Genomic DNA, 23135 nt, shown 5'->3' with positions numbered 1-23135 from the left:
AACATTCTTGCACAGATCTCATGATACCTGTGAGAGTCGCTTCAGGGCATGTTCCTAGGCATAGAAATGCATCAGCATACCATTTGCTTAAATTCCCCTGAACTAGATAACTGCTAAAATGGTGGTACCATTTCATAGTCCCATCAGTGCTGGACCAGTTATCATTGCCCACTTTCCTTCCAGCATGTGAACTGTGTTTTTTTATATTTTTGAATTGGTGTCTAATCAGATTTTTAAAAGTAGAGATTTAGGTTAACACTTCAAGATGGGTTGAGCATGAATAAGGGATGAGTAAACCTGCTTTCACTATATTTCCTTTAGCTGTAGGCTCAGGAGTGTGTGGCAATTACTTTAAATGAGTGTATGTTTTATAAGCATGTGTTTTGATGTTAAGTGATCTTCTGAATATCAGTTTTAAGAGTTTTCACTAATAAAAAACAAGATATACTTTATCTCATCCAAGTATATGGGTAAATACATATCAAAATGATCCTGTTCTTAAGACACTGAAAATTGAATTTAAGCCAAGTAGATGATCTATAAATCATTGAGATATCTAATATAGTTTCTCTTAAATTCTTCTGACTTAGGAAATTTAAAAATGGACCTTCAAAAATGCTAGGTTTACAATGAGAGGTGTCATATTTCAGTGTTTATTCTATGGATCCTTGACATTTGGGATCTGGACAGCTCTATTGTATATATATATTCACCATAATCATGTAAGCAACTTGGAGAAGAAACCCCAGGGGCCTGCTTTAATTTGGTCCCTTGGAAAAAAATTCCAACAGCAAATTACCCATGACGACAAGCTAATCCCAAGATCACGTGTAAGATTTGAAAGGCCTGACGAAGATGAAACTGCAGAATACCAAACCTTTTTAAAATCGGGTAAGTATTTTGATTTTCTCTATTAGCCTTATTTTAAGGGGGAAATATACCATACATTTAATATTTGGAAGAGGCAAAGAATGTCTTAGAGCAATTCAGTTTTTAAATTATAAAATATTTTGCATATATACAGAAAATAGTGAAACAGGCATGTATCACCTAAATTTAACAATTTTTAATATAGTTTGCTATATTTATTTCAGAAAGTGTTGTTTTTTCACAGAAATAAATGTTAATAGGTACCATTAAAGACTTCACCCCCTTCCTTCTACTCCCTTTACCCTCAGAGGTGGTAGTTAATCTGAGTTGATAGATATCTTTCTTCCCTTCCTTTATGTATGATCTCTAGCAAAATACACTATTATGTATTTTTAATGTGTTTGTAGATACTCCTAATGAATTGCAATGCTGCCGTGAATATGGATTATAAGTCTTTGTATGGACATATTTTATTTCTCTTAGGTTTGGGACAGATGGAATGTACTGTAGGTATATGCTTAACTTTAAAGAAAATGACAACATGTTTTCAAGATAGCTATGCCATTTAATATACCCTCTGGCAGTGTATGAGAATCCCTTTGCTCCAAATCTTTACTAACATTTGACAAGGTCAGCTTTTTAGATTTTAGCTATTCTAATGGGTAAGTAATGGTACCATTGTGGCCTTAATTTGCATTTCCCTGATGACTAATGATTTTGAGCACCTTTTCATGTGCTTAATGGCCACCCATATATCTTCTTTTGTAAAGTGTCTCTTCAAGTCCTTTGTCCATTTTTAAATCGGGATGTTTGTCTTTTGATTTTTAAGATTTTTTCAAATGTATTTTGGATTCAAGTCCTTTGATATGTGAATTGCAAATATTTTGTACAAGTCTGTGCCTTGTCTTTTTATTCCTTTTTAAAATTGAGACATAATTAACATATAACACCTTATTAATTTTAGAAGTACAGCAGAATGATTTGATACATGTCTATATTGCAAAATGATCACCACAGTGAGTTTAGTTAACATCCATCACACACAGAATTTTTTTTTCTTGTGATGAGATCTGTGTTGGCAACTTTCAATATGCAATATCGTATTGTTAACCATAGTCTCCATACTGTACATTTTTTATTCTCTTTTGAATGATGTCATTCAAGAAGAAAAATTTTAAATTTTGATGTTCATTTCATCCCAATTTCTTGTACGGTTCCTGTTTTTTTATGTTTTATTGAAGTAACCTTTGCCTACCTCAAGTTCACAAAGATTCCCTTCTATGTTTTCTTTTAGAAATTTTAGATTTTAGGTTTTACTTTACATTTTACATTAGGACCATGGTCCATTTTGAGTGAATTTCTGTGATGGGAGGTAAGGATCAATGTTCATTTTTTCCTGTGTGGATATCCATTTTGTCCAGCATCATTTCTTGAAAAAAATCTCCCTTTTTTCATCTTGGCACCTTTCAAAAATCAGCTGACTGTTTTTGTTGGGTCTCTTTCTGAATTCTATTCTCACTCTTTCCAAAATTGTTTTGGTTATTCTAGGTTGTTAGATTGTTCGGATGGGTTTTAGAAACAGTTTGTCAATTTCTTCAAAAGAGACTGCTGGTATTTTTAATTGCATTGGCTCTATAGATCAATTTGGGGAGAACTGACATCTTATAATATGGCTTCAGCTGTATGGCACATATTTTGATATGTTGAATTTTCATTTTCATTCAGTACTCTATATTTTTATATTCCCTTTGAGACTTTCTCTTTGGATTATTTGGAAGTAGATTGTTTAACTTCAGAATCTAGTAATTTTCTACTGTCTACTACTGACATCCAATTTGATTCCATTATAGTCAGAAAATATACTCTGTATGATTTCAATTCTTCTAGGTTTTTTGAGGTTTGCTTTATGATCCAGAATATGGTCCGTCTCTGGTGACTGCTCCATGCACACTTGGAAAAACAGTGTATTTGCTATTGTGGGTGCAGTAGTCTTTACGTACACATTAACTAGATCCTGTTGGTTTACCGTACTGTTCAGTTCTTCTATGTCCTTGCCGAGGCTTTGGCTAGTAGTTCTGTCAGTTGCTAGGAGAGGGTGTTGAAGACCCCAACTATAATTGTGGATTTGTCAGGTTCTACTTTATCTCTATTAGTTTTTGCTTCATGTATTTTGAGACTGTTTTTTGACGTGTTTCTGTTTGAAATCATTATGTCTCACTGGTGCACTGAATCTTTATCGTAAGGTAATGTCTCTGTCTCTACTAATTTTCTCTGCTCTGAAATCTATTTTATCTAATATTAATATAGCCACTCCTACTTTTTTTTAAGTAGGCTCCATGCCCAAAGTGGGGCTTGAACTCACAACCCTGAGATCAAGAGTCACATGCTCTATCGATCGAGCCATCCAGGCACCACAGCTGCTTTTTTGATTAATATTTGCAAATACATCCTTTGCTGTCCTTTTATTATCAATCTACCTATGTTTCACTGAAGTAAGTTTCTTGTAGATAGCATATTGTTGGAACACTTTTTAAATCCACTCTGTTAATCTATGCTTTTAACTAGTATATTGAGATCATTTGCATTTAAGACAATTATTGATGTCAGAGTTTCTCAGCCATTTTATTTATTTTTTGTTTATTTCCTCTGTTTCTCAATCTTCTGTTTCTCTTATCTTTCTGTGAGTTACTTGAACATTTTCAAAATTCCATCTTGATTTATTTAAAGTGTTTTTTAAAAGATTGCTTTGTATGGTTTTATTAGTGGTTGCTGTAGGTGTTACTCGATACATCTATAACTTACCACAGTCTCCTTGAATCAATGTTTTGCCTCTTCAAGTAAAGTGTAAACAGTTCCTTAGCCTCCTCAATTTTTTTTTTGAAAGATTTTATTTATTTGAGAGAGAGAGAGCACATGAGAGGGGGTAGGGTCAGAGGGAGAAGCAGACTCCCTGCCAAGCAGGGAGCCCGATGCGGGACTCGATCCCGGGACTCCAGGATCATGACCTGAGCCGAAGGCAGTCGCCTAACCAACTGAGCCACCCAGGCGCCCCATAGCCTCCTCAATTTAAAAATATGATTGTCTTCAGTATTGAGCACCACATCAGATGGTGTTATAATTGTGGCTTCAAAAGTCAAATATGATTTAGGAAACTCATGAGAGTTTCTTTTTTTTTTTTAAGATTTATTTATTCATTTGAGAGAGCGAGAATGAGAGAGAGTACATGAGAGGGGGGAGAGTCAGAGGGAGAAGCAGGCTCCCCGCCGAGCCGGGAGCCCGATGCGGGACTCGATCCCGGGACTCCAGGATCATGACCTGAGCCGAAGGCAGTCGCTTAACCAACTGAGCCACCCAGGTGCCCCTCTCATGAGAGTTTCTTAATGAGTCTATCATAGTTACCCCTATTTTTATCCATTTTGATGTTCTTTTTTCCTTTCTGAAGTTCCAACCCTCCTCTGTTACCATTTCCTTGTTTAGAGAACTTTCTTTTGCTCCTCTTTAAGGGTGGGTTTGCTAGTCACAAATTCTTAGTTTTTCTTCACTTGGGAGTGTCTTCGTTTTCTCATAATTCCCAAAGGATATTTTTGCTGGGTATAGAATTTGATGTTGACAGTTCTTTCCTTTCAGCATTCAAAAATGTTCTGTCACTTCCTTCTCTCCTCCATGATTTCAGATGAGAAATCCAGTCATTCGGATTGTTCCTCTATGAGTCCTGCGTTTTTTCTCTCTGGCTGCTTTCAAGAGTTGTCCTTTGTCTTCAGTTTTCAGAAGTTCAATTATGATGTGTCCTGCCATGGATTTCTTTGGTTTATCCTATTTTGGGGGTTTGCTCAGCCTCCTGAGTCTATAGATGTCCAGCTTTCATTGAATTTGGGAAGTTTCCAGCCTTATTTCCGAGAGTACTTTTTCAGTCCCACTATGACTCCTCTCTTTCCAGGGCTCTGATAATACAAAGATCAGCTCTTTTGTTGTTGGTACACAAGTTCCTGAGACTGTTTTTTTTCTTGTTTTCTCTGTTGTTCGGATTGGGTGGATTCCATTGATCAGCCATCACTCTGCTATTAAGCCTGCCCAGCGAATTTTTTATTTAGACTATTGTAGTTTTTAGTTCTATACTTTCCTTTTTTTTTTTTTTTTTTTTTTTTTTTTTATAACTTCCATTTCTTTGCTGAGATCTTCCCTTTTCCATTTGTTTCTGAGCACATTTATGAAGGCTGCTTTAACATCCTGGTCAGATCATTCGACCTCTGGTTCTTCTTGGTGTTGGCACCTCTTGATTGTCTTTTCATTCAGTTTGAGATCTCTGGTTCTTAGTATGACAAAGGATTCTCTGTTGTATTTTGGGTGTTTTGAATATTGTGAAACTCTGGGTCCTAATTAAGCTTCTTTATTAGCAGGCCATCCCCTACTGAGATGCAGCACAAGGGTCAAGTGTTGGGTGGGTGGGTATTCTAGGCTTCCTGCTGGGCCTGTGGACACCACCCCACCAACCAGGGAGCAGGTGCACTGCCTCCCTGAGTGTGGGGGGAAGTTCAGCTCCCCCTTTGGTAACATGGGGCATAGACTTGCATGAAATTGTTGTCTCTGAGTTGGCTCCCCAGTAGGCCTCATGGACACCAGGGTTAGGAGACAGGAAGCAGTGTCACTACCCAGCTTTGCATAAACTGCTTCTCTCTTGTTGCCACCAGGTGGGATAGAGGTTTAGCTTTCCACTGGGCCCTGCTGACATGAGGGGCAGAGGGTATGTGGAGTGTGACTAGTCCCACCTTTCACCCCCTGGATGAGCCTTGTTGCTGCCATGTGGGCTTGGAGGCTCAGCATGCCATTAACATGGCACTATCTTGGGGAGAATCAGAGTTCCACCGGCTTCCCCCAGACCAGCTTATGGAGGACCAGCTCCCTGCTCAGCTTGCCCACACCACACGTGTAGGTAATCAGAGCTTTGCCTGCTTCTGCCAGGAAGGGGGACAAAAAGGGTAGGTTCTGCTCAGGACCCCCCACATCACTGCCTGCTGCTCCCTTGGGTGTGGTGAAACGCCCACTCCCTGCCCACTGCACTGAAGCCACAGGGGTTGGTGTGGTTCTCCCACTGCTGCTTGACTTGACTAGAGTAGGTCCGGCCATGGCCGTGTGGCTAAAGGGACCAGGCTTATCTTGGAGTTTTTATGTGTGTGTGCCTATTGGTGGTTCTACTTGGAGGCTTCTACAGACCTCTGTCTGGGATTTATGGGAGGCAGCAGGGAAATCAGGAGCTCACCATGTCCTTCCTCCCTTCCTGAGGTCTGCCTCAGGAATCTGCCTGCTCGTTTCGACCTTTCAGAGAACCTCCTATCCTTATCTGTTGTGTCATGTCCAGGATTTCTCAGGTGCAAGAAAGAGGGCCTAGTGGAAATGGGGTTACTGCATCTTGAAGAGAATCCCTTTTATATATAATATAGCCTTTTATATCTGTTTTGGAAAGCACTTCATAAGCATTGGAAAAGAAAGTTTATTCTTCAAAAACAAAGCAAAATATAAATCCACTAAGGAAATATAATGAATTACATTAATCAAATTCTTTCTTTCTCTCTGATTTAGAGTTGTTCTTAAAATATTCCATTACTGTTTATTTGTGGCAATATATATTGATATTTCTAATGATTTTAATGTAAGTATTTTACTGCAGCAATATTTGATGTCTGCAAGCTAATTCTTATTTAGTCTTTATTGTGACTTATTCTTACTGTGAGTATAAAATGACTTTCCAGATGCTCCTTCCAATGAATTCTGTACTTTTTTAAATGATATTTTGACTCCTGTGTTCTTAGACCATTCTTTTAAGCATTTAGTTCATGCTGTTTATCTTTCCTGATTATATTTTGTTTCTTCATTGACATCTAAGAGTTTTTATCTTTTAATAGGAAATTTACTCCATCTTCATTAATTGTTATGACTGGTATGTTTGGGTTGGCCTCTGGCATCTTGTTTTATTCTCTGCAATGGAATTTCAGGAGAGGGGTTTTAGCTCTCCTTTCCCACCTTTCCTAAATCCCTCAGTTACAGTTATTTCACACGACAGTTGTGAATCATGATGGAACCAAGGAGGCCAAGCACTTCCTTCCCTAAAGAGACTGAATATCCAAAGGCTAGCTTGTTTTTCATACTTTGCTAAGGAATCTGCTTCGATTTTAGCCTTATCATCTGGAGGTAGCGTAGGTTCCAGGAAAATGACTGGCTCATTATAAAAAGAGTGAATTCAGGATATGGTTGTTCTTATTTTCCTTTATCAAAGTGATGGGAGTAAATCTGTACTTAGGTAACTGTAATTACCTTTTCTTGCAGGTAAGGATTCTAACTATTCAAAACCAGAATATATTGCTGGATTTTTAAAATATGGATTTAATGCCATTCTCAGTGAAAGCTTGGGCAGTGAGAGAGATGTGCCAGATACCAGGAATAAAATGTATGTTAATCCTCATTTTTTTATTGAGGTATAATTGTCATATAAGATTATATTAGTTTCCAGTGTACAACATAATGATTTGATATTTATATATATTGCCAAATGATCACCACAATAAGTCTAGATAACATTGGCTACCATGCATATTACAAAAGGTATTTGTGTGTGTGTGATGAGAACTTTTAAGATCTACTCTCTTTGCCACTTTCACATAAGCAGTATAGTAATATTAACTATAGTCACCCTGTGGACATTATATCCCCCATGACTTACTTATTTTATAATAGAGCTTTGTTTTGCCCACCGCCTTCCTCTGGCAACCACCAGTCTGTCCTCTGTATTTATGAGGTTGGGTTTTGGAGGTTTGGTTGGTTGGTTGTTTTTAGATTCTACATGTAAGTGAGATCATATGGTATTTATCTTTCTCTGACTTATTTCATTTAGTGTAATGCCCTCAGGAAAGATGTCATTCTTTTTTATGCTGAAAAGTATTCCGTTGTGTATATAATAGCACATTTTTCTTTATCCATTCATCCACTGATGGACAGTTAGGTTGTTTCCATGTCTTGCTTATTATAAATAATGCTGCTGTGAACATAGGGGTGCATGTATCTTTTTGAGTTAGTGTTTTCATTTTCTTAAATAAATACCCAGAATTGAAAGCGTTGGATCTTATCTTAGCCCCTTTTTGAATTTTTTTTAAAGATTTTATTTATTTACTTGACAGAGACATAGCACAGATAGGCAGAGCGACAGGCAGAGGGAGAGGGAGAAGCAGCCTCCCCACTGAGCAGGGAGCCCAATGAGGGACTCGATCCCAGGACCCTGGGATCATGACCTGAGCCGAAGGCAGATGCTTAACCAACTGAACCACCCAAGCACCCCTATTTTTAATTTTTTGAGGACCCTCCGTGCTGTTTTCCACAGTGGCTGCACCAGTTTGCATTCCCACCAGCAGTGCACAAGGGTTCGCTTTTCTTCACATCCTCTTCAACACTTGTTATTTCTTGTCTTTTTGGTAATGCCATCCTAACAGGTGTGAGAGGATATCTCATTGTGGTTTGATTTGCATTTCCCTGATCATTAGTGATGTTGAGCACCTTTTCATGTACCTGTTAGCCATCTGTCTGCCTTCTTTGGAAAAATATCTATTCAGATCTTCTGCCCATTTTTAAATTGAATTGTTTGTTTGCTATTGAGTTTTATGAATTCTTTATATATTTTAGATATAAACCCCTTGTCAGATATATGATTTTCTCGCATTCAGTAGGATGCCTTTTCATTTTGTTGATGATTTCCTTTGCTCTGTGGGGGCTTTTTAGCTTGATGGAGTCCCACTTATTTATTTATACTTTTCTTGCCTTTGCTTTTGGTACCAGATCCAAAAAATCATCACCAAGACTGATGTCAAGAAGCTTACAGCCTCTGTTTTTTTCTAGGATTTTTATGGTTTCAGGTTTTACATTCAAGTCTTTAATCTATTTCAAGTTAATTTTTGTGTATGGTGTAAGATAGTGATCCAGTTTCATTCTTTTGCATGTGGCTGTCCAGTTTTCCCATCACCACTTATTGAGGAGACTGTCCTTTCCCCATTGTATATTCTTGGCTCCTTTGTCATAATTAACTAATCATATATGCATGATTTTATTTCTGGACTCTCTGTTCTGTTCTATTGATCTATATGTCTGTTTTTATGCCAATACCAAACTGTTTTAATTACCATAGCTTTGTAATAGAGTTTGAAATCAGAGAGTGTGATGCCTCCAGCTTTGTTCTTGTTTTCTCGAAATTGCTTTGCCTCGTCAGCATTTTCTGTGGTTTCATACAAATTTTAGGATTCTTTGTTTTATTTCTAGGAAAAATACCATTGGAATTTTGATATGGATTGCACTGAATCTGTAGATTGCTTTGGGTATGGACATCTTAACAATGTCAAGTTCTTCCAGTCTATGAGCACAGAATATCTTTCTGTTTGTTTGTGTCTTCTTTAATTTCTTTTCACTAATGTCTTATAGTTTTCCAGTGTACAAGTCTATCAGTGAATACATATTAGTTTTTTAAATAAACAGTTACTAACCATATTTTAATTTTGGCATATTAGAAGTTTTCCTGTTTTTAGGACTTGGAGTCAGATAATTCAAGAGCCTATTTCAAAATTCTAGAGTTTATAGTGTGGAGAACACCTTCCCCAGTTGCACCAAATGTGTTCTAGGGATTTACAAGAATTGTGTTGCCCATAAGATCTTTTTATTAAATTTGGCCAAAGGGATATTTCTTATACAAAATGCTTCAGACAGCTACTTATTTTTTTATTCAAAATCTGCTTTTTCTCATTGTTCTCATTTGTGTTGATGCCTTTTTTTAAACTTGTGGTAAACTGGACATAAAGTAAAATGTACCATTTTCACCATTTTTAACTGTACAATTCAGTGGCATTGAGTACATTCACATCGTTTTAGAACTATCATCACCACCCATCTCCAGAACTTTTTCATTAAACATGGACTCGCCATTCTTTCCTCCCTCTGATCCCCTGTACTTTCTATCTCTGTGAATATTAACTACTCTAGGTACCTCGTAGAAATGGAATCATACGGTATTTGCCTGACTTATTCCACGTAGCGTAATGTCTCCAAGATTCGTTCACGTTGTAGCGTGTGCCTCAGTGGTTCTGAGGGCTCCAGCTCAAGAGGGTTGGCACTCTCTCTTAACTAAATGAGAAGCACTTAAGGAATGTAGGCATCTTCCAGTAACGCGGAGACAAAATCCAAGCTCCAGGAAACAGGAGAAAGTGGGGCCCACTGTGTCTTGTTGCGACTTGTGTGTAACACGAACACTTCAAACCACAAATATACGAATCAATAAAGCATCTAGGTAGCTAAGTGCCACTTAAGATGAGGCACACTCGAGGGACGTCGTGTTTACATGTGATGACACAAAGGAAAAGAATTTAAATTTATTCAAGCCATAGAACATGATATGAATTTAATTTAGAGGACTTTTTTTTTTTAAAGATTTATTTATTTATTTGAGGGGGAGGGAGGGGCAGATGGGGAGGAAGAGAGAATCCTAAGCACACTCTCCGCTGAGCGTGGAGCCCGACGCCAGACCTCCACCTCATGACCCTGAGATCATGACCTGAGCCAAAATCAAGAGTCAAAAGCTTAACTGACAACACCACCCAGGTACCCCTGGGGACAACTTTTTTCTTAACTGGATAGTGAACTACCACAAAGGAAAGCCAATATTTTTGAATGTCTGTAAGCTATGAATTTCTTGCCACAAAATCAACTCTTCTCCCTAAATCTCATCTCCTAAAATAGTGCAGCTACCTTTACTTCCTTTCCCCCATCCACATGATTGTTAGGAAAACCAGAAACTTTAGAGAGAGGCAGTCCAAAGAGAGAAGTGAACTTGGAAGTTTGAGTATTCAGAATATTAACTTATTTAATAGGAAATTCAATTATGTACAGGGTACACTTGTGTTTAAAATAAATTTCAACTACTATTGGAGTCCAAGCAGATTTTCAGCCATTGTTATATTAATCCTATTATTCCATTAAGTGGGATTTCCATTTCAGCTGTGCCTTAAAGTTCACATGATTGTTTTCACTAGCTATGGAAATATTTGATACAGATATTTGAAGAGTACATTTTTTATGTTGCTTGGTCTTCTGATTTAATTTTTTATCTTTTAACTTTTCAATTTTGAAATAATTTCAGACTTACAAATGGTTGCAAAAATACCTCAAAGAATTCCTATATAGCCTTTTCTTAGATTCCCCAAATGTTAACCTCTTCCATACCCTCAGAACCAGAACAATGAACAAAACCAGGAAATTAACATTGATACAATACCATTAGCTAATCTACAGACATGATTCAAATGTTTACAGTTGCCCCACTGACGTCCTTTTTCTGGAAGGACCCAACCCAAGACCCCAGATTGCCTGTGGTGTTCCCAAGCCCTTGGTTTTCTTTCATCTGAAACCATTCCTAAGTCTTTATCTTTCATGAGGTCTAACCAGTTATTTTCTAGAATGTTCTTCAGTTTGAGTTTGATGTTACCTTGCGATCAAATCCGGGTCATGCTTTTTGGCAGGAATACCATAGACGTGATTGTGTGTCATCCTCAGAGCACTGCATCAGGAGGCACTTGATGTCCATTTGTCCCATTACCAGTGAAGTGACTGCGGGTGAAATTATTTTCAATCACTTGACTGAAACAGAAGCTGTCAAATTGCTGCAGTGTAAAATGATTATTTAGCCTTTTGTAATTAATAAGTATTCAGATTTCTTTTAAATGTTAATCACAGAAAACCTGGCATTTATATATTAAAAAAAACACAAAAAGGGGCAAGTCAGCATACCCCCAGTCCTATTGCTTTTTCTCCTGTGTTAGTGCACAAGGTGTGTAAGCCAATAACCTCCCTCCCTACTCAATACACTCTGTGTCTGCCTCTGTGCCCTAATTTTCCCTTTTTGCAAGGACACCAGTCTATTGGACTAGGTCGCCTTAATGACATCTCCCTCATCGTTTCTGCAACAATCCCATTTCCAAATAAGGCCACATCCTGAGGTACTGGGGGTTCAGACTTCAACGTATGAATTTGGGGGAGACACAATTCAACCCACAATAGTCCTGCTTTATACTGTACTCTTGTTGATCTGTATGATCAGCAAAGAATAGAGCGGCTAACCAAGGACCACCAAACTTGGGCCTTGTCCAAATTTCTTTTACCCTGAAAAACTGCTTACTTAGGTGAGAAAAGTTTAGGTCAGAAAAGACCACAGCAACATTTATCAATTAATTTTGGAGAGACTCATACACCCAGGGGCCTAAAGAGACCTGGTGTGACATAGTCTCAGGCCCCTTCACTATCAATGTCTCATTCCTCCGAAGGGACTCTGTTTATCTACAGTTTTCTTAAAAAGATGCCCAGGACTGGATATAATGCTAGAGATGTGACCTAAGTAGCACCAGTTCACCCTGGACCATCGTGTCCCTCATTCTTGTGTTGTCCTTTCATTGCCCCCCACCCCGTCTCTCTCATCCTACTTCCTCTTTGAGAACTCAGTGATCTTCCCGGAATTTAAGCCTGTGGGTCGTTCTCCTACTTGTCTCTGTGAAGCCACATGTGTAGGATGTGCTCCCCCCCGCCCCCTTCCCAGCCGCTCAGCCCTCTCCCTGGTCCCACTCCCTGGAGCACGATGGCAGCATCTACGTGGTAGGCACATCTTCATCTAGTCTTGGGTAAAAGTGTTCACTAGGGAAGTCCCTCTTCTTCCATGGTGACACCTGCCCATGCATATGCTGTGGGTCTGTGTGGGATACCTGTAGGCTTGCCCCCACCCAGCGCCTCCTTTACTGGCATTTCCTGCCCCACTTCTCTTTCCACAAAGTTGCAGTGGGAATAGTGACTTCGATTTTGACCCCACTCGCTGGCCACAGTCCATTAGCCCAGCGATGGGCACCTGAGCCAGGCTGGGCCAGTGAATCCTCACCTCTGACTTTTTGAGAAAAAGCAAGTCTTACCAGTTTCTCCTTGGGTGCTGGACCATAAGATATGCTGATGTTGGCCACATTTCCCACTCTGTGGAATAAAGAAGTGGAAATGAGCCAGGCTGCAGAGAGAGGATAAGAATTGTATAATGAGCCTGGTGTGATTCTATCTATCTGCCAGGCACTGTTCTGAACATCTGACGTTTTAATTCATTGAACCCTCCCAACCTATGAGGTAGGCTGATGTTGTTACAGTTACTATTATTCCCAGATGTAAAGGCAAGAACAGAAATGGACCAAGTGTCCAGGTGACTTTCAAGCCTCTAACTCCAGTCATTCTTGAAGTTTCCATCGGAACAACTGTCACTACGTCCTGTGGGACATTTGGGTCCCTTTCCAATATACTTCCCTTTCTTATGCTTAAGCTAGCTCCAGTGGGCCTGTCATTTACAACCAAAGTATTTCAAAATACAACCAACTCATGTAGCAATTCAAACAATAATTAATAGCTAATTACTAATATCATTAGAATTCAGCTCTTGTTTTTTTCTCTCGTGCACAAAAATAATAACACATTTTTGTCAAATCCTTGGAAGAAATCCAATTACACCATATCCACTGCATTTCTTTGCCACAACAAACTAAAGCACAAGATTTTCTTTGAAGATAGTACAATGAAGTTAATTTGAACCTTTCAATGTGTATAAGTGTATTAATACACTTTTATAATAGAAACCAAAATATAGGTATAATTCATGTTTATACTATGTTCAACATAGACTTATGATGGCCAAAACAGAGTCTCCAGGGAAGAGCAATTATTACTGATATTAAGAAGGGAGTGATTTAGAAAATATTAGAATAGCATAAGCAGTTAAAGAAGCTTTTGTATTTTAATTTTGGTATTTTCAACTGTAGTGTCACCTTATTATAATGATCAATTAAGGAAATAAAGAGAAAAAATGCAAATAAAGAAAAGTGCTTCAGCGAGACCCCAAATCATTTTTTCTTTCCTTTTATTTATGCCTGCAGGTGTCTTCAAAAACATTACCCAGCCAACCTACCCACTGCCAGTGTGGTTATTTGCTTCCACAATGAGGAATTTAACGCCTTGTTTCGGACCATGTCTAGTGTCATAAACCTCACGCCACAACACATCCTTGAAGAAATTATTTTGGTAGATGACATGAGCAACTTTGGTAAGACAGAACGCCATCCACCTGTCATCTGCTTTGAAGGCAATGCGACCTCTGATGGCACTTGCGTGATTTTACACTTTCTAGACATTTTACATTCAGCGGGTGTCGAGGCAGGCGCTGTTGGTACACCGGTGGGGATGTAAACGCCGGTCCCTGTCCTGTGGTGTTGGGCTCACGGGTGGTTAGCGCTTCCGTGAGGTGGCTGAATGTAGGGGCACCAACCTGGTCTTCAGAGATCACGGATGACATTCAGGAAGAAGCGACATCTAAACTGAGGTCTGAGTTGTCCAGATGGAGAGGAGGAGGAAAGTGTTTTAGGCAGAGGCGACAGCACCGTAAAGGCCCAGAGGCCAGAGGTGACGTGGTGAGGTGGGAATAGTCCTGTACTTTATGTAGTATATGTATGAGTATAGCATTGGGGGAGGGGGTGGACAGAAAACCACAGCTATAAAAAGGCCACATGGGGGGCGCCTGGGTGGCGCAGTCAGTTAAGCGTCTGCCTTCGGCTTAGGTCATGATCCCAGGGTCCTGGGATCGAGCCCCGCATCGGGCTCCCTGCTATGCGGGAAGCCTGCTTCTCCCTCTCCCACTCCGCCTGCTTGTGTTTCTGCTCTTGCTATCTCTCTCTGTCAAATAAATAAATAAATAAAAATTAAAAAAAAAAAAAAAGGCCACACGGCTTGTGTTGGAATTTTCTCTGGAGAAATGGAGTGCTATTACAGGCTTAATGCAGGGGAGTGACATGACCCAAGTCCTCCTCAGGAAATAATTCTTTTTTTTTTTTGAAATTTTTTTAAAGATTTGTTTATTTGAGAGAGAGAATGGGGGGAGAGGCAAGGGAGAGGGAGAGAGAGACCCGAGCAGACTCTGCACTGAGTGCGGAGACGAAGGTAGGGCCTGATCCCATGACCCTAAACTAAGATCAGACCTGAGCTGAAACCAAGAGTCAAAAGCTCAACCTACTGCACCACCCAGGCGCCCCCCATGAATGAATTCTAATCACACTAACTGCAGTCAAGTGCATGTTCCTCCCTGCTCACTGGTTTTAAAGAGTTGTGATACTAGCACAAAATCTGATTAAATGCACTTGGCATTTGAAATGAGTTGTCCTTTTTACAACCGAATTATAAACCCGAGGCAAGCCAAGGGGACCCAGATTAATGAAAAGCTTCTTGGAGTCTGCAGGTCCCTATGGGGTCCATTTCCCATGGAAGCAATATTTTCAGTATTGGATAGGTTTCCTGCCTAAAAGTTAACCTATTCCTCTGTGAATCTGACCCACTGCGGGCTGGGAAAGGAAATGAGGAGAGACAGAAGGAAGATGAACAGGCAGGACATCCCAGGAGATTCACCTGAGGGGAAGGGACTTTAGGTGTGTCAAGTGGAAGGTGGAAAATAGCTCAAGCTAATGTCGGCTACATTTAGGGATTTCACATGTTGGCCAGCCACTACTGTTTATGACATTATTTCTTCAGGAGCCGCTGTTTCTACGATTGTGCACAGGAGGGGCTGTGTGGAGATGGTCAGATTCCTAATGGGATCAGTAGCACTGAGCAGCAGATTTGGCCGCATGCTGGGCAGGGGACGGGGTGGAGGGGATCTTCTGCTAGACTGTGGAGTTCTAACTGCTCACCTACAAGGACAAGGGTCCTGCTACGGACATACAGTTCCAGGATGGCCATGGGACACCTCCCCAAGCCTTTCAGAACCACGCCATGAGTTCAGAGACACACCCTGTGACCGCTCATAAGTTCTCTAGGCACCAGGGGAATCACCACTGATGCCCAACATCTGGGTGTGCTGCCAGACCAGATACCGTGACTTCTCCTCCTCAATCCATGTTCACCTAGTTTGTGATTTCACCTGCTCCACCAAGGAGGCTACTGTTTGACCCGTGCAGAAGCTCAAACACACACAGGAAACAGGGTGTTCTGTACTCTGATGGGGCTCAGGATACTCACATTCCTGCTTTAGTTCACAGTGGTTTCACACGGGCTCTAGGAGAACGATGCGAACTTCATCTTGTCCTTCCCAGCTGATACCAGTAGGCACTGCTGCTGGACTCCCTCAGCCTGGGCAGCAGTGGACGGGGGGCCCACTGAGTTATGCGAGAGGCATGTCCAGAGTTGACCTGCTGCCATGCATCTTTCTCATGGTCCTGGGCCCTCTTGAGCACAAGCCAACAACATGACCATCTCCTGAAGAAGCCAAGCCCTCCACGTCATGTCAGCGATCACTGCTGCCAGAACTGCCCTTATTTCCCCTGAGCTATGGCCCACAGAGTTCCTCTGCGTTCTGCATGTGGGAGAAGTGTTTGCAGACTTCTGGGCTGCAAGCCCCCTGCCCCCCACCCTGCAGGTGCAGCCCTGCAGCCCTGCAGCCTGTGTTCGGCCTCTGAGTTGGGGGAAGGGGGGCCCTGGCACTCTTTTTAAAGACAAGCAGGAGATCCCTCCTTCTGCCAAGATTATAATAAACCTGCTTCCATGGATCCTCAACCTCTTGATGCAGATTCCTAAGAACCCTGAGGAGCCCGAGCCCAGCCCCCTTGACCATCATCATAACACCCTCCAAATACTGAGGGACCAGTGAGTACCAGGCCCTGTGCTGCGTGACATATCTGTCCCTCTCTCCACGGTCCTGCAAGGCATTGGTGGATAGCCCGCCTCACAGGGGACAGAGCTGAGACTCCCCCACGGGTAGGACACCTTGCCTGAGTTGTTGCTGAGTCAGAAGGAACAGCTGAGAGCGAGAAAGTTGGATTTCTCCAGAGCGCCACAAATCATGTTTGTTCTATTAAAATTACAATAGCGATTTATCAAAATAGAGGTATTTCACTAGAAACACAGAATATGTGCAGTTGATCTCAATGCTGAATCATGTTTCTTTCTCTTCCTCCTGTAGGGTGAAGTTTTTAAAGTTAGAACTTTTGTGGAAGAACATGGTTTTTAGGAATCAGTCAAAATTGTGATGAATTGTTTCATTTTCTGTAGTTCTAGTTTATACATTGTCAAGTGTTGGGTTTTGTTTTGTTTTTTTCCCAGATGATTTGAAAGAGAAACTAGACCATCGCCTGGAAATTTTTCGGGGCAAGATTAAATTAATAAGAAACAAAAAGAAAGAGGGACTGATCCGATCAAGGCTGATTGGAGCCTCTCGTGCTTCAGGTATGAGCCTTTCCTTCGGGACTTGACCCAATATCTGTGTCCCGGAGACCTTCCTGCCAGTGCAGAAATAATCTTCATGGGGCCCCCTCCAAGTCTCCACCAGTATAAACAAAAGAGTGGAAATGCCTTTTAGCCTGATGAATCTTTGGACCCTGAAAGTACGCATTCTGCTTCAAAATGTAGATTCCTTATTTCAGATGGAAGAAGGTATTTTATTGCAGGGGCCATAGTGTCAGCCCCCGTTATAGGATGAGTTCCCCCAGATACAGACTGAGATGGAGCTGTACATGCAGCCAGGAGAGCAAAACTTTATGGGGACAGTGGGGGGCTGTGGTGCAGCGGCCCGTGCATGGGAAACCCCAAAGCCAAGGAGCTCCAGTGGGCTGTGTGGGTCTCCAAAGGTCAGGTGGGCTAGTGGGGAGCTCCAGAGCACGGATGGCCCAGGAGAGGAGTCCAGCTCTGGCTTTCCACGCCCCCCCCACACACACAGTGTGCTTAGTCATTGGCTGCGAGTCCCTGGGAGGCTGGGGGGCCTTGGTGTGAATACTGCAGCAGATCCCAAAGCCTGGGAAGCTGTCAGACCGGTTCACACAGCAGGTTCCCTTGAAGGGAGTCTGAGCTGAGAGGCAGCAGCATCACTCCCATCCCTGTCTCTGTGGTCACATGGCCTCCTCCCTGTGTCCGCCTGTGTCCACATCTCCCTTGGATTAAGGGCCCACCTACTCGAGCAGGACCTCATCCTAATGAATTTCATCTGCAACAACCCTATTTCCAAATACAGTCACCTTCTCAGGTACTGGGGGTCAGGACTTGCATATATCTTTTTTGGGGGGGGGGGACACAATTCAACACATAATACTACCATAGAGTTTTGGGTGTCTTTGTTTTGTTTTTTAAGGAGAAAGTCTTACTCATTTTTACTTTGAAATGTTCAAACCCACAGAACACTTACATAAACCTTCCCCTAGATTCACTAGATGTTAATATCTTACAATACCCACTCCACACACACACAGACACACACACACACATTGCATCTGTGTCCAAAAGTAAGATTGGCTTATACTCTTCTTTTTTTGAACTCTTTTCTTATACTTTGCTTTACTAGACTTACAGAATGAATTGTATGGGGTGAATATCTATGTTAAACAGATTATCTGTGTTTGGAAAATTACATAAAATTGTCCTATAAACTGTCAAGGCACTGGTATCTTTTTTTGGTTTCCTCTCTAATCCAGGTATTTTTTGAGGAGTGAATTTTAAAGTGTTCAAACATAAGTAAATTCTTGATTATTAGCTTAATTCCTATTGTGGTTGGAATTTGTGGCCTGTTCTGTTGAGATTTCCCTTGCGTCTTAAAGCTAGGTCAATTTTTCAAAACTTCTATGTGTTTTTGTTTTGTTTTGTTTTGTTTTAAGGATTTTATTTATTTATTCATGAGAGAGAGAGAGAGGCAGAGGGAGAAGCAGGCTCCCAAGGAGCAGGGAGCCCGATGCGGGACTCGATCCCAGGACCCTAGGATCATGACCTGAGCCGAAGGCAGACGCTTAACCGTCTGAGCCACCCAGGCGCCCAAAACTTCTATGTGTTTTTAAAAAGAATAAATTTTATCTTCTTGGTTGTAGGTTCCATCTATGTCTAATTTTGTTTTTCAAATATTCTATATTCTCATCCATCTGATTTGACTCGATCCATAGTTGTGTTGCAGTCTTCGACTGTGATTCTAGATCTGTCCATCTGTCTCTCCCTGCAGTTTCGTCAGTGCTTCCTATGTACCCATCTATCCATATTTGCCCGCCGCCCCCACCCATGACGTAGGCATGCTCCCAGCTTCAAAGCGGTAGGGGAGGTGGGCAGCAGCTTTTGAGCCCTCATTGATTTAGTCACATGTTCACTCATCCAGTCAAGGATTTATCTAGCACCTACTATGTGCTGTCGATGTATATTTATTCTTTTTTTCTTCATTTGTATCAACTCTACTGAGATACACTTTATATAAATTCTACCCACTGAGCACGGAGATGGGTTTTCACGTGACATTAACGTGTGTGTGTGTGTGCATGTGTAGAACCGTTACCTTCCAGAGGAGTTAGTATTTGCGTCATCATGAAGTGACTGTCTGCCGTGGAGGCCCGCAGATCTGTCCCCAGCTGTCTGTCGCTCAGACTTTGTCACTTACCCAACTCCCCTCACTCTACCCCGGATGCACTGACCTTCTTGCTGCTCCTCAGAGACACTGAGCATCCTCCTATCTCAGAGCCTTGGCGCATGATGTTCTGCCCCTGGAATTTTCTTCGCGTGTCCTCATGACCTGCCGCATCACTTTGCTCAGTTCTCTGTTCAAATGCTACTTTATCAGAGAGGCCTTTCCCAACCACCCTGTGTGAAATAGCAAACCTCTGTCTCTCTCCACCATTCTTACCCTGAGTGGTTTTTCTTTCTGGTATTTGTTGCTGCCTGTCATTTGTCTGGGTTGGTGGTGCTGCCCACAGGATGATGGAAGTTGCCTGTAAACCACAGGAGCTGAGACAGCGCGCTGTGAACTCTGTGTTGTGCCCCTGGGAATGAAGGGAAATGACCAGGTTTGGGGAGAGCGCTCCATTGGGAGAATCAGAAGGCAGGCATTTTGCAAATGAGAAGGAGAGAGCTATCATCAGATGGTATGAATCTAAAGGAAAGGTTTTTGGGTTTTTTGGGGTTTTTTTCTTTCTGCATGGGAGCAGAGTCGATATGGTTTGGAGGGAGCCATGGGTAAGTAGGAAATGCCAGTGTTTCCCTGGACCCAAGGATTTTTGCCATCTGGGGGGAGAAGGAGGAGCTTCCTATCCAGAACGTCGATGGGGGCCAGCAGCATCTTCTAGGGAGGGTCAGGGTTTATATAAGGCAAGAAGACTGTAAGAGAATTTTGTGGAAAAAATTAGTGTAGAGAAACTTACTTTACATGAGGGACCTTTGGAAAGGGTAAAAGGGTGGCCCACAGTGGAAGAAAAGGTTTTTGGGGGAGTACAGGGCAGCCTTGGGGGTGAGAACACAAGAGAGCATCTTTCACTGAATTGGTTTGGATGGTCAGCAAGCAGCCAAGAAGGCAGAGATGAGGTGTTGATTTCAGCTGCTGTCCTACAAGCAGAAGGTTCAAATCTAGCCTGGCGCTGAGAGCGCGCACTGTTGCTTGACATTGATACAGAATGAGAGACTTTTGTTGTCTAGTGTGAGAGACAGAACAATGCCCTCCCCCGAGGAGGTTTCCTGATCCCCAGAACCAGCTAATGTACCTTATGTGGCACATGTGATTAAAATTAAAGGCCTTAAAGTGTTCTGTTATTTGATTATGCTAAATTATTCTTCCATTCTACTGCTGAATCACATTTAGTTTATTTCTATTTGGGGCTCTTACCAAATATACAAATCCTTGAGTCCCTGTCTCTTGGCAGATACGCGCAGCATTTCCATAGTGCGTATGTCTAGAAGTGGAATTGCTTGGTTAGGGAGTATGCAGATGTCCTGATGTACTAGGTGACGACAGACTAGTGATAATCAAATGATAGAATACTTTAGTAACGGGCGCCTGGGTGGCTCAGTCGTTAAGCGTCTGCCTTCGGCTCAGGTCATGATCCCAGGGTCCTGGGATCGAGTCCCACGTCGGGCTCCCTCCTCGAGGGGAAGCCTGCTTCTCCCTCTCCCACTCCCGCTGCTTGTGTTCCTGCTCTTGCTATCTCTGTCTCTGTCAAATAAATAAATAAAAATCTAAAAAAAAAAAAAAAAAGAATACTTTAGTAACAATGAATGGCCTACACTATACCCAATTTCACGGATGAATACATATCATTTTGAGGGAGCAAAAGAAGCTAAATGCAAAAGAATAAAGTTGGAAAATCAGCAAGACTAAGCTTACAGTATTTTTATGGATGCATAGTTAGAGGAAAAACGAAAACAACAACAACAAAAAAACCCCACAACAACCAGTAAGTTATTGCCATAAACCTTTGGTTAAATCAGAGTGTAGAATGGGAGGTGGTAGGAATTGGGGAACACAAAATCCTAGGATGCTAACCATGTTCTAAGTTTTGATTAAGTGGTAGTTCTATTTGTGTTTACTTTCTGATACATCATGGAGCTCTACATTTATCTTTTATCTCTTTTTTTTATATACATGTTTCTTACAACTAAAAGTTGTGAAATAAAAGTATGAAATAAAAAATACGAAAATATTAAAATTGGGACACCTGGGTGGCTCAGTCGGTGAAGGATCTACCTTCAGCTCAGGTCGTGATCCCAGGGTCGTGATATCAAGCCCTGACATGGGCTCTGTGCTGGGCATGGAGCCTGCTTAATATTTCTCGCCCTCTGCCCCTCCCCTGCCCCCCCAAGGAAAAAAGAAAACATTTTAACATCTTAAAAATGATTGCTTCAGAGACCAAATCAAGAATATTTTAATGTTGGGGCGCCTGGGTGGCTCAGTTGGTTAAGCGACTGCCTTCGGCTCAGGTCATGATCCTGGAGTCCCGGGATCGAGTTCCGCATCGGGCTCCCTGCTCGGCAGGGAGTCTGCTTTGTCCTCTGACCCTATCCCCTCTCATGTGTTCTCTCTCTCTCATTCTCTCTCTGTCAAATAAATAAATAAAATCTTTAAAACAAAAAAACAAAAAAAAACATTTAAAAAAAAAGAGAATATTTTAATGTTATTTAAAATAAACTAAATGTAATGAGCTACGTTTAAATGTAAAAAAAATGTAGAAACTAAAGACAGGCAGAAAAGAAAAGAAAATGAAGGAGGAGGAGCCTGTGTGAGGCTGATGAGGCATGTGTTGTTTTCTAAAACCAGCCACGACCAGAGAGAGAAAGTGCCCCTGGATTGCAGGCGACAAAGCAGGTCTCTCTGCAGGGAAGGTGAAGTGAGCAGTCAGGGGTTTGGCACATCCCACACACACACTCTGGGAGAAAGGCAGGGAAGGCTCCTCATCAGGTGGATTTGACCCCATGCCCCTCACTCACTGTAGGCCCTATGGAGAAGCTGGCTTAATCGGGGAAGATGCCAATCTGGGATTAAATGGGATTCAGATGAATTACCTCTAACAGGCTATCTCTGTGAACACGAAAGAGCATTATTCTTCCTATAACGGAGGCCAATGGATGCAGAACAAATGCTCCATTTCCTGGCAATAAACTTGAGATTCCCACGGAATCTTCCTGTGAGTGTAGGACTCCTCCAAGAGGAATCCCATGCCACTCTGTGTTCGTTATGGTGTGTAAAGTACCCCCATAAAATGCTTTAGGATGAGTGTAAAAACAGTACTGTTCATTGGAATGGAGGTGCCGGGTAGCTTGTGTCCATAGGCTTCACAGTTTACATTAGAATTAGGAAAAGCTTGATATTGCACCTAGAATAATGTTAATTTCTTTTGCAACTTGACACTATACTTGTGGTCTTTCTAGGTCATTAAATTGTCGGAAGTTGAAATATTAAAATCTGAGTGCCTGGGTGGCTCAGTTGGTTAAGCGACTGCCTTCGGCTCAGGTCATGATCCTGGAGTCCCAGGATCGAGTCCCGCATCGGGCTCCCTGCTCGGCAGGGAGTCTGCTTCTCCCTCTGATCCTCCCCCCTCTCCTGCTCTCTCTCTCTCATTCTCTCTCTCAAATAAATAAATAAAATCTTTAAAAAAAAAAGAATCTTTAAAAAAAAAAAGAAATATTAAAATCTTTAAATGCTAAGGGTGCATACACTACATATGATAAATAAGACACAAGTCAGTATGGGAAGAAGGGCCTCTTTGTTGTTGCTGTCGTGGTGGTGGTTCGGTTATTTGGGAGACAATTAGTTATTTGGGAAAATTTTTAATCTTCATCTCATACTGTAATCTGAATAAATTCCAGCTATATCATTAATTTTAGTTTTTAAAAACTAAATCATTAAATTATTATAAGAACTTTAAAATTACAAAAAGAAAACCTAGATCAAT

The 23135-nt window shown here is 41.3% G+C and overlaps 1 protein-coding gene across 1 annotated transcript in view; it reads left to right on the top strand.

The window, feature by feature from the left end:
* Nucleotides 1–557: 557 nt before the first annotated feature.
* The window catches only part of GALNTL5 (polypeptide N-acetylgalactosaminyltransferase like 5), a 44200-nt gene continuing 21622 nt past the window's right edge, over nucleotides 558–23135 (top strand). Inside the window, 4 exon segments of the mRNA XM_045864015.3 lie at nucleotides 558–891; nucleotides 7192–7312; nucleotides 13848–14014; nucleotides 17056–17178. Coding sequence (XP_045719971.1) covers nucleotides 630–891; nucleotides 7192–7312; nucleotides 13848–14014; nucleotides 17056–17178 — 673 coding nt within the window. The 5' untranslated portion in view covers nucleotides 558–629.

Source organism: Mirounga angustirostris, unplaced genomic scaffold (assembly GCF_029215605.1).
Source record: "Mirounga angustirostris isolate CCGP_5_RB_7025 unplaced genomic scaffold, mMirAng1.0.hap1 SCAF_12, whole genome shotgun sequence".
NCBI classification, from domain to species: Eukaryota; Metazoa; Chordata; class Mammalia; order Carnivora; family Phocidae; genus Mirounga; species Mirounga angustirostris.
Note: the sequence above shows the minus strand (reverse complement) of the source record. Positions and strands in the feature narration are given on the sequence as shown.